Source organism: Acipenser ruthenus, chromosome 2, assembly GCF_902713425.1.
Source record: "Acipenser ruthenus chromosome 2, fAciRut3.2 maternal haplotype, whole genome shotgun sequence".
In the NCBI taxonomy this organism is placed as follows: domain Eukaryota; kingdom Metazoa; phylum Chordata; class Actinopteri; order Acipenseriformes; family Acipenseridae; genus Acipenser; species Acipenser ruthenus.
The window spans coordinates 20,150,271-20,162,706 of NC_081190.1; the positions used below are offsets into that span (position 1 = coordinate 20,150,271).

Sequence of the window (12,436 nt, forward strand, 5' to 3'; positions counted from 1 at the left end):
TGCTTCTTCTACGTTGATTAACTGAATCGATCTTTTTTGCTATTCAGGCTGCTGGGAATGCTGTGAAGAGAGCTTCTGATAACCTGGTGAAGGCGGCACAGAAAGCAGCATTCGATGCACATGACGATGAAGCTGTGGTGGTGAAGAGCAAGATGGTCGGCGGGATTGCTCAGGTGGGTGGAGCCTGATAGTAATTGACGTTTCTTATATCGACTGGAGAGCAATAGAGTCAAGAAGCATTGCTGTCAATCCCTATGTATCTACACTTGATAAACAAATCTCTGCAAGATAGGATACGTGGATTTCCTCTCCCAAATGTTTTTGTGTAGATCCCTAGGAAGTACAAATGTTTGTCGATTTTAACATTGAGAAGCGCCAGAGCAATTTGAAATGGAAATATCAAGGGCTATCATGCCGAGGTGCTCCAGAACTACGGACAGCTTTGTAATACCTGTCTTAAGTGCTGGAATTAAAACGTACACCTGCCTTTCTTTTCCAGATTATTGCAGCCCAGGAAGAGATGCTGCGGAAGGAGAGGGAGCTGGATGAAGCTCGGAAGAAGCTGGCAACGATCAGGCAACAGCAGTACAAGTTCCTGCCCACTGAGCTTCGGGAGGATGAACAAAACTAACAACCTGCACCACCGGATATATTTATATATTTAAAGAATATACAATCTTCTTCAGTCCCCATGGGCTGTGAAACAAAAAAAATAGAAAATCATCAGTACATTTGGACTGTAGCAGGGTCTATGAACAGATTGATTGCTTTAAAATAGGTCAACATTAAGAGAGATGTCTATTTTTACATTTAGTTGAAAGTTGTTAGGTAAAACATTGTGAATTTTTTTTTTTTGCATTGCAGATTTACACCCGTGCATCTGTTAACCTTGATAATGCAAATGATTTTTGATTTCTTGTTTATTCTGTTAAAAAAAATTATGCAATTTAACTGGCTTTACTGAACCATTTAAGTCATTCTACTCCTTAGATTAATCAAACATGTTATTGATCGTGTTTCTTCTTTGTTTGCATGTGCTATTTTAGTGGCACTGGCTTTCATTTTTTTTTTTTTATAATACAGTGCACTTGTTTGCTTGTAAAGCTTTTATTGTACTATAACTAATATATTTTTAACGGATGCAACACATACAGGTTTTTAGCTTACACTTTTCCATGGCTGAATTATTAGTCTGCCACGCTGTGCAAGATGTGTTGCCTGTGGCTTCACCTGCTGGACCAAAAGAGCATTGCAGCTCTTAAATTAGGTAACAGATAAAGAACGAATGAAAAAGTGCTGGCCAGAAAAATAAAATTGTTACATGCTCTGTATTTTGTAATTATGGAGTCATTATATTATATATGTGTAAGTATCCCAAAGAAGTCAGAGGTTAAATGGCTTTGGGATGGCCAGGAAGTTTATCTCGGCCAGCCCTTATCCTAGTGGCTCTAACAAACTTGGTGAGTGTTAGAATGCAATGCTGCAGGGCTACGGTTCTTTTATACATAAATTAATAAACTAAACTTATACATATCATTATAAAAACTATGAAAAACGGTGTGCTATTAAAGTAACCACACCCATAAAATTCATATCTAAATATTGTCATGAAACTTTTGTAGTGTTTTTTCTTAATATAAAGTGCCTGGAATTGGATGCACTTGCTTTTGTCAGTTCTGGGCCTTAATGTGAGAATGTGCTTTTGAGAAATGATCATACAATAGAAAAGGTTACGTTTTTCATTTTATGTACCGAACAATGTTTTAAAAAAATAAATAATAATAATAATAAATCTTTGTATCAACACTGGGGCTTTTGTCGGTAGATTTTTTCTGTACTCTTCACCAATATATTAAGATATACATACTGTATTCCACATTTAAGCTTTTTAGTTTGGGAACCTTAGAAAAACAGTCCATATTTTAAGGATTTTATTTTTTTGTATGTATTGAACAAGAACAAGTTTTGACTTTGAAACATGAGTCCTAAAGTTGAGGGAACTCAAAGCCACTTTTTCAGGAACAGTGGCTTGAACCCTGGTTCCAGGAGACTGGGAGACCTAGTTTGAGGCAACTTTGCTGTATCAAACTCCAAGTCTCCTCTGGTGTGCCATGCAGTGGCCTGTAACCTAGTCTCCTGAAACCAAGTTCCAAGCCTTCATGGTCCCTCAACTTAACAGTGTGTAGGAGGAAGATTGTAATGTCAACCTGTTGTGTGTCATGCTTTTGTCATGCGCATTCAAAGATGTATTAGTTTCAGCACCTTTTGCCAATTTTGTATTACAGGTAATTCTGTTTTAAATTCTAAACTTTAGCAGAGAAACCTGTGTTTGTAATCCTGTTCACAATTATTCTTGCTCATAAAAAAACAAACCCAAATTAGTCCCTTTGCCTCTCACCCTGCCCTCCTCAAAAAAACAACTTGAGCTTGAGGTTTGCCTACTTTGCTAATGCTGCCGGTATATTTAGTATATATTTAGTATATTTTTCAGCCTCAGTGTTTTGTTTCTTCAACATATCAATTCATCGAAAAAGTGCCTGCATATGTATTTTTAAAAAAGATTCTTTATGTAATTAACTTTTGTCAGTCGTTAAGTGCACTTATCAATATGTTTAACTTAATTAAGATCACATAACTCATCTGCCTTTTGTTCTTGCAGATCTATTATATTTTGTATTCTTCTGTTGGCAATTTTGTGAGATGCAACAGGCTTGTTGAAATATAAAGAGCCAGCATTAAATTGGTCCATTTTTTTTGTACTCTTGCCTCTGTTTAACATCATTTAATGCAGGGTGTTGTTGCCTGTTTTTTTTTTTTTTTTTTTTTTTTTAATTTGTTTTCATGTCACCTTTTTAAATTTTATTTTGATAAGCTTATTAATGTTAAGGGATACCAATTTTTTTTCCCCCAATTAAAATTTATGGACAGTTTTTGTGTGTTTATTTGAAAGTATTAATGTTCAATAAAGCTGGTTTTCACAAAGGGCTGTTAGCATTTTGTTTATTGCCATGTAATTCAAGTGTTTATTTATTTTTTATTTTTTTTTGGAATCTGCAATTATTTTTCTTATTTTCTCCCCAATTTGAAATGTCCAATTATTTTTTTATTTCAACCCGGCTCACCACTGCCACCCCTGCGCTGACTTGGGAGAGACAAAGACGGACACGTGTCCTCCGAAACGTGCGCCGTCTGCTTCTTTTCAGTCTGCGGGCCTGCCGTGCGGCCGCCTCAGAGCTACAGCGTCGGAGGACTATGCAGCTCTGGGTAGCTTACAGGCAAGCCCGCAAGCGCCCGGCCAGTCTACAGGGGTCGCTGGTGCGCGGTGAGCTGAGGACACCCTGGCCGACCTAAGCCCTCCCCACCTGAGCGACGCTCAGCCAATTGTGCGCCGCCCCCTGGGAACTCCTGTCCACGGTTGGCAGTGGAATAGCCTGGACCAGAATCAGCGACCTCCAGGCTATAGGGCGCATCCTGCACTCTACGCAGAGTGTCTTTACCGGATGCGCCACTCGGGAGCCCTCCCACGTTTCTGAACCCTGTGTTTTACCTTGGTAGGACAAATCAAACCATTAGAGTACTGATCCTGACCTACTATAAAGAAATTACTAAACAAAGAACTTAAACCCCTGCTCTGCTCATAACACTGGCCTGTGGTACTACTTCAAGTGCACTACTGTACAGCAGTTAAAATAAAGCCATGTAGTGTTAAAGGTAACTAATCAATCTACAAAGGAGACACAGCTGCTTTGTTGCAGTGTTATGTGTAAGCACGATAAGACAGTTGGGAGCGACTGTGTTCATGTCTTTTGACAAGTTGTGTTGACAACTACATGCTTCAAATGTTTCATGCTTCTCGAAAACCCATTTCAAGCATTTTGAATGCACCTGTTCATGTTTTTTTTTGTTTTGAATTTTTATATATATATATATATATATATATATATATATATATATATATATATATATATATATATATATATAATCTGCAAAAGTGTAATAACTACTATATAATTTTTTCCACAAGCTTTCTTTTGTCAGAGTAGAGAGTAACCATGTCAACGCAGCAGTGTGGAGTAGTGGTTAGGGCTCTGGACTCTTGACCGGAGGGTTGTGGGTTCAGTCCCCAGTGGGGGACACTGCTGCTGTACCCTTGAGCAAGGTACTTTACCTAGATTGCTCCAGTAAAAACCCAACTGTATAAATGGGTAATTGTATGTAAAAATAATGTGATATCTGTATAATGTGAAATAATGTAATATCTTGTAACAATTGTAAGTCGCCCTGGATAAGGGCGTCTGCTAAGAAATAAATAATAATAATAATAATAACGCATACAGAAAGGTTAATAGCACACACTTGGATTTAAACGTACTATATTAATACTCTCAGAAAACAGCTGACTCTGTCAGTAACATGGATACACCATGTTGTGATGTACTGTAATAACACTTCTGACTGGCCTTGCTTCTGGTTTAAAATATGAATGCACTTCAAACACTTTTTAAAATAATGAAAATAATACTATGAACTATGCAAGGTTAATATAAGGTGACTTGGCTTGGGCTACAAGCAAAAATTCTGTAGCTTATCTCTACCCATTGCCACGTGATGAAATTTGGTACTGGCACTTAACAAGCTTAGGGGAATACAGTAATACAATACAAATTGCCTATAGGGGGTGCTATTATGCACATCACAAGGTACTTTAACTATGGGCTGTTTTGTAGCTCTGTTTGAAAGTCCACCTCAAATAATTTAGCATTGTATCACCTGTTGATGTTAACATATTTAATTAATAGTAAATATATGCCCTATAGGCATTTCCTCATTGTGGCTTGCCAGTGCCAAAATGAATCTGTGCTGTGTGCTAGATCAGCCACACAGCAAGCGTGGATCTACCTGAAGCGACTTCATGCCACTTTATGTATACCGAGCATCAAAAGAAACTTACGACTAAAGCATTTATTTTCTTTTTAATCACTCAATCATTCATCCTTGACCATGACTGAAGCATATGCGCTTAATCACCTATTTAGTGAGACAGTTGATTGGACACTGGATATGGAGTGATTTCAGCTGTTGAATTGCACGCTGGACAAGGGCACAGTACTGTGGCTCGCCATCTTGGGTGCTCACAGCCAGCAATTTATTATTATTATTATTATTTATTTCTTAGCAGATGCCCTTATCCAGGGCGACTTACAATCGTAAGCAAATACATTTCTAGTGTTACAATACAAGTAATACAATAAGAGCAAGAAATACAATAACTTTTGTTCAAGCAAAGTACAAGTGTGACAAACCATTTCTTAGCAGATGCCCTTATCCAGGGCGACTTACAATCGTAAGCAAATACATTTCTAGTGTTACAATACAAGTAATACAATAAGAGCAAGAAATACAATAACTTTTGTTCAAGCAAAGTACAAGTGTGACAAACCACAATTCAATAATACAGCAGATAATAGTGATAGTTACATCAAACCTGGCGAGACTGTATAACCAGACACAACTCTGTTAATGACAGGCCACGAACTGGGAGACCAAGAGTCACAACACCTGCCCAAGATCGACAGACCATTTTGCAGCATCTTCGTGATGTCAATTGTTAATCAGCACAACAATAAGTCACTGCACCTGCTGTAAAACAGAGTTTGTCATTTTTTTATAACATCTGGTGAATTTTATCTAAATATAAGTGATAAGTTTCTTTTGATGGTCAAATATAAGTGATATATTTCCTTTGATGCTCCTATAAGTGATATGTTTCTTTTGATGCTCAAATATAAGTGATAAGTTTCTTTTGATGCTCAGATATAAGTGATATGTTTCTTTTGATGCTCAAATATAAGTGATACGTTTCTTTTGATGCTCAGATATAAGTGATAAGTTTATTTTGATGCTCAGTATATAACGCTCATTATTGACATAACCTCTAGACATGGTTCTTGTTCAGTATAGGCACGGGCAGGTCATAGATCATGAGAATGGGCCTATCGGAATGCACAGTATGCAGTTGTCAAAGTGCACATGGCAGCAGCTGTTTGTGAGCTGCGGGGACGAATTCACAAAGCACTCCTGACACTCAGCAAGCTGCAAGCAAAATGCCAAACTCTCTTCTTTTCTACTTGTTTCACAAAAAAAAAAAAACATTTGAAGACCAGTGTATTTTATGTTCTAGAAATCAGACCAGCCTGTCTAAATGATAAAATAACAGAAAACGTTTTATTTTCTTCTATGTAATGTAAAATTTGTAAAATTGTCTTGTGACCAGCAATAGTTGAGAATTACAACGGAGGCTGGTGTTTTCTTATTGAATACCAAGCTGGTAAGGAATTCTAGCACAGGTTTACAGTAAAGGGTGTAGAAGGGTATTTGACTTTTTTTCCCCCCAAACCAGCAATAAAACTTTACATCCACGTGACCAGTTCAAAACCAGCACATAGGGCTGGATAGACTAGTGCTTCCTGCATTTCCAACAAGGAATTGCTGTTGTCTGCTTTTGTCACTTCTTATGTTCTTTGGAAAACTGTGAAACAATCAAGAATGCTAGTTAACAACCCGTAAAAAATAACTGAGAAATACTAGTACTGTAAATACGAAACAGTGTGTTGGATTTGAATTACAGATACATTACAATGGATAACCCACCTCTCCCCATGCCCAGTGTATGGGATGTTCTGACACCCTCCCTGCAGAGATATATTTAGGACTAAAGTTCCATTCCATTGAGAGCAGAACATTAAAAGAAATCGGAGCCTCCCAAAGATGGACAAAATTCCTCACCGCATTCTGGAGGACAAATCACCAGAGGCTAACGTCACTACCACATCGGGGCTACTCAACAGATCTTTCCAAAAAAAGTCCTGGGTTGCTTTAGAGAGAATTCCAGCCTTCCTTGTTACCAAATCAAGAGGGGCTGTTTTATCTCAACACACAGTTCAGACTTGCGTTTCTCATTTCAGTTCGGTCTGCTCTCCCTGACGAGTGCGCTCCTGAAAGTCAGTTTGTTCCTCCGTTACTTTTCTTCTACCGAGAATTAGAAATAACAAGCAGCCATGGATGCCATCAAGAAGAAAATGCAGATGCTGAAACTGGATAAGGAGAATGCTATTGACAGGGCTGAGCAATCCGAGACCGAAAAGAAAGTATCAGAGGACAAGGTCAAACTGGTAAGAAGAAAATATAGCATCTGTCCGACACAAACCAGATTTATGAACTTCGTCAAGGTCCCGAGTTGTTTTAGCAATGTACTGTAATTTAGTCGGTACAGCGCAAAGCATTTACAGTAACCTTTTTTTTTTTGTAAAAAGGAAAAACTGAAACAAAATGTGTAAGAAACAGTATTCCTTTTATATAGCCAACACAACTGAGGTCCGTTTGAGTTTCTTGTTATTACCGTAGCTTTATAACAATTGCATTTTCCTTTCGCAAACAAATTCCACTTAAGAGTAAATACATAATTTATAAATTAGGCCTGGCTATATTCAATATGACACGTTGTTAATTGCCTCATCATATGCCACTCATTAAAAAAAAAGAAAGAAAAAAAAACACCACAATATTTTCTTTTCACATTACACATTTATAAGAAAAAACAAACTTTCAGCTAAAAATGAAAAATGTATTTATACTTTTATTCAGAAAGTGTTATGTTAACAGAGTTCATCTTTCAGTGTTTCTTGTAGAAAAAAAACATAACGTGCCCTATTAATCTTAACATCCCCACAATACCGTGGAGGCGTCTGTTTGCAGCCTACGCTCGCGTGTTTCAAGTTGTATTGTGTTTTAACTTGTATTGGAGTTGGAGTTTACCACTAGCTATTGAGAGTATCAATCAGGGGGATATATGAAGGATATGTGTCCGTCTGTTAATCCGTGTTTTATTTATGACATATTTAAATGTTTTTCATTTACATTCTGGGGATGTATATGCATATCCTGTAGGTCATGGAATTCTACTGATTCTGATAGTTCTAATTTGAGAAATTTGAGAAAACCGTCTACCCACAGCCTTTTTTTTATTTCACATTGCTCCTGAATTTATTTTAGTACAGTATAGCCACTATTCACACTGGCCTGGGGTAGACTAACTAAACGTGATATGTTCACAAGTGTTCTGAAAACCACAGTATGCGGAGAAATGACTTACAGCAAGCATCTTTGTTTCAACCTGAAATTGCTCTAATGTTTGTTCGCCGTGTTGACAGCTGGAAGAGGAGCTGCAGGCACTGCAGAAGAAGCTGAAAGGGACGGAAGACGAGCTGGATAAGTACTCCGAATCCCTGAAGGATGCCCAGGAGAAGTTGGAACAAGCGGAGAAGAAGGCCGCCGATGTGAGTATCACCGCCAAACGAACCACTGTTGCTGCAATAGCTGACACTGTCTAACTGAAATCCATACAATATCCATATCCAACTGTATAGGTAGGTTCAAATGTCATGCTTTATTGAAGTCGTGTTGACCGAGCTTCTCTTTACATCTTTCTACTTTAAATTTAACGCTAAATTTAACTCACATTATTTAAGCCTTTTGTTTAACTTTTTAAAATTTTTTTAACGTTTTGCTGTTGGCTTCAAAGATGGATCGTATAGTTTTAAAACACTTACAAACTTACAAACACAATATGCTCTACTGTACACTTATTAATCCACTAGAGGGTGCAGGTGGAATAGTTAAATCATTCATAAATTAATAAAAACAATCTTATATTAAAAGCTCGATTTTGATTTTGTGCTAGTAAAGCTGAATATCAAAGTGCAGTGATCAGGTAAGGTCTTGTAATTTACTATACATCCACTAGAGGTCACGAGAGACCTGGCTAAAAAAAAAAGTCCCTGCCATTGCTGTGGTAAACTTACTTTCTAATCACCCATGTAGATCGCCTAAATGCAATTGGATGACTATATATATATATATATATATATATGAATATGAATTCAATGAAAACTATATTATGCTAAATAATAAACCCCATATGACATAAACATAATTAAAATTAGAGTTTTAATTTCTCTTACCTATACAACTGTTCACACAGACACTGAGTGAGTGAGGCTTTTCTGATTAGGATACACATGCAATAACAGTAACACTACAAATCGATATACTTTGAATTACTTCAACTGAGAAATATAAATAGATACTATTCATTCACTGATTGAACCTCATTCTAACTCAATTCAGTAAGGTGGATGTGTTATTTAAACCTGTGGACCATGGATAAAATACCTTACCAACAGTAACACCAAATAAACATTTTTCTCAGGAAAAGCTGTAATATGTAACAAGTAACTATAGAATTCTGGTGCCCATTCAAAAGAATGTGGTAATAACAGCATGCTGTGACTCATAACTTTTAATTACCAGCGCTGTTCATAAAGAATTCAGTGCACCCTCAGGAATCAGGATGCTCACTGCAATTGTATAGGGATGATGACGTCCTCAGTTATTTGTCTTATGCACACTTTCACGTCTGACTTTGCCAGTTTGCGCTCTTGTAATCCACTTCATTGTCCAAACAGATACAGGGTACTGAGAATAAACTGTGTAAGCAAATTGGAGATTAATTGTCAGGAACAGCGGGCAAAACACAGCTCCCAAAACACAGGAGTTGTCATCCCTAAAATAGAATGTATGATATGATGCAGCCTAAATTAGACTTTCAGAAGCGGCTGGCTGGTGTTAACATATAAAGAATGCCAACGCATCTTAGAAAGTAAGCAGCTCAGATTACATATAGATCATTCTCTTTGTTCCTGTCCTCTTACCTTGTATGGTATTGACAATCATTCTGAGGGGTTCTTTCGTATTGCAATGACTCAAATGTTGTTTTTCTGTTACCTTTTACCTGAGTTCAGAGCTGCTCTTTAATTCAAATTGCCTGCCGTATGTAACATAGGATAAATCAGCCAAAGTTTATTATAGTAAAAGTAGCCAGCACCACTTTTGCTAACAAATGTCTATGGCAGGCAATTAGTACTGAGGATCAGCTCCAGAACTCGGCTAAAATGTCCTTGATAACACAAACTGTATTAAAAAGTGAAAACAAAAATCGAACAATATTTGAATAATTGCAAGGGGACAGTTGGAAAAAATATAAAAATGTCATTTAAACCTACTGACGCTTTAAGAGGGAATTAAAACGTTACACCAAGTCGTGAATCAGCACTTATTTAAACTATTAATTATTTTATCAATATCATTTGGTAGATGAGAGCAGACCAAAAATACTGACCAAAAATATTTGCGGTGTATAAAATCACTCCTACAAAACAGCTGAACTCTTTACTCTGAGGAAGGCCTTAGCTAAAACGCTTGCCTGCTTGACTTTCATATCGCCTTAACTCAGACCAAACACAGTTCAACACCACAACAATCTCCTTCGATGTCCAACTGAATACTATTTATATTAATGAAACGCTGCGTTATCCAGCAGAGCCCGTTTAGAAACTCTATGGGCCCCTGGCGGGTTTTATTTGTATTTATTTATTTATTTTTTTAAGTAAGTATCTCGCTACAGCCGAGAGTGGCCGTCACTCAAACAGACAGCCTGCATTTGACATTCTCATTAATCTCAGAGAGGACGAGGGCAGAAACTGATCTCTCTTCTGACAGCTTGTACGGAGAAAGTAGCACCCTGCTGGCATCTGTAAACATAAGATAACCCTTGTCAGCACCTCGAGGTTTGATGGTGTAAAGTGAATCTATTAAAAAAGAATTGGGCACACTGACTTTTATACCAGACAACTTTTATGATTAAATAGCAGCAGAGCTAATTGTTGCAATACTCCCTCCTTATTTTACCGTTGGATAAATTGAGACTTTGGTTCATTCATGGCTAAGCCATGTTAACAGTAAATTGTACATGCTTAAGGTGCCCTTCACTAAAATTCAATATTCATTATTTTTAATATTTGGCAATTTTGTAATGTTTTTTAATATTTGGCAATTTAGCAAGTTACTGAGGCACTGTACTGCCAACGTCAAAATGTAAAACCTACTATTTTCTTTCCGCAGTTATTTAATTTCACCAAGTGGTTAGTACCATAGGGGTCTCCTATTACCAGTACAAACACTACTGCTAGTAAGAAACCACAACAGGATGGCTGCCAGTAGATTAACATCAGGGCTGAAGAAAGAATAACAAGGAATGATAATAAACATGGCAAACCAGGTTAAACTGCTGGAAATGCATAGTATAGTATAACCATGCAAAAAAAGAGAAAAAAATACTGTGGTAAGCTTTTATAAGAGCAGTTTCTAAATGAACTACTTCTACTTCTTAAGATTTGCCAAGTTTTGTTTTTCCTCAGTGAAGTTTGTAAGCATTCAGTGCAGACCTGTACAGGTTTACAGGGGCCTTGTAAGAGGCTGAAACATTATGTGTGAAGGTATCAAACCGCTCCAGTGGTACCCACTCAGAGCAAGAAACTGTTAACTCATTACAAATACAGGTGTTTTGAAACTTCAGACACATTTTTCTCGATTTAAAAAGACTTGTCGTAGCAATTCTTTGGACTGATGGCGTTGATTAAAATATCACAGAATCACAGAAACTGGACACCCTGCTACACTAGGCACGGGAGACTGAATGAGATTCTCCACAGAGGTACTGTATACTGAAACATAAACCCTGAACCCCTTTACCTGAATCTAAAAACATTACCAATTAACATCAAGAACTTCATCTGACCCACTAGAGACCTTGTTCTAACCTAAATGCCCAAAACGGTCATTGTCATCAACCCATGAGAGTCATAAGATTAATGATGTAAGACAAATGCAAGCAGGACCACAGGTCTGGAGATATTGAAATCTATTTGTACCTGTAACAATGTGGAACTTCCATTTGTGTTTGTTATTTTTCCATCTTTTTCTTCACTAGGACCTCATATAAGCAAGATCATTCAGTGAGTTAAAAACAGTGGGCTGGATTCTCAAAGCTCTTTACTCCTAATCGTCGCTAGCTTTTTTCTTTTCAGAAAGGAAAAATAACACCTAATAAAGTTACCAAACCACAACTAAACTGTTTAAATGTTTAAATGATGTGTTTGCTAACAGACTCAGGATGTTCTTTTATTATTTAGAATGTAATTTGCGCTTTTTCCTTTCAGATTAAAAATGGGCTAATGACGATTTGGAGTAAATAGCTTTGATAATTTGCACAATGTGTGTGTGTTTTATTTTTTTTTATGAATTTCATCCTAATTTCATACAATGTGGCATTCCTAAAAAAAAACTTAATTCCTGGTCCTAGTTCAAGTTAAATTAAATTGAAGATTATCTTTCAGTCTTTAGTTTCATACCTTATTAATACCCAAAGTCAATGAATTCTCAGGTATGTTATCTATACCTGCAGAGGTGTTGGAATGATTTTGCCAGTCTCTAAAGGTAATACCCATAATAGCCACTTAATATAGATCAACAGGCCACC

General features: G+C 37.0%; 2 protein-coding genes across 9 annotated transcripts in view; both read left to right on the plus strand.

The window, feature by feature from the left end:
* LOC117973150 (talin-1) overlaps positions 1-2,983 on the plus strand; it is a 101,892-nt gene extending 98,909 nt beyond the window's left edge. For all 3 annotated transcript variants that reach the window (XM_058991366.1, XM_058991351.1, XM_058991355.1), the window contains 2 exons: positions 48-173; positions 500-2,983. In XM_058991366.1, the coding sequence (XP_058847349.1) occupies positions 48-173; positions 500-631 (258 nt within the window). In that variant the 3' untranslated portion in view covers positions 632-2,983. The remainder of the gene's footprint in view (positions 1-47; positions 174-499) is intronic.
* Positions 2,984-6,871: 3,888 nt separating this feature from the next.
* LOC117973166 (tropomyosin alpha-1 chain-like) overlaps positions 6,872-12,436 on the plus strand; it is a 48,945-nt gene continuing 43,380 nt past the window's right edge. Inside the window, exons 1-2 of one of the 6 annotated variants that reach the window (XM_058991406.1) lie at positions 6,872-7,172; positions 8,211-8,336. In XM_058991406.1, the coding sequence (XP_058847389.1) occupies positions 7,059-7,172; positions 8,211-8,336 (240 nt within the window). In that variant the 5' untranslated portion in view covers positions 6,872-7,058. The remainder of the gene's footprint in view (positions 7,173-8,210; positions 8,337-12,436) is intronic. The other 5 variants (XM_058991394.1, XM_034924549.2, XM_058991401.1 and 2 more) reach the window with 5 other exon arrangements.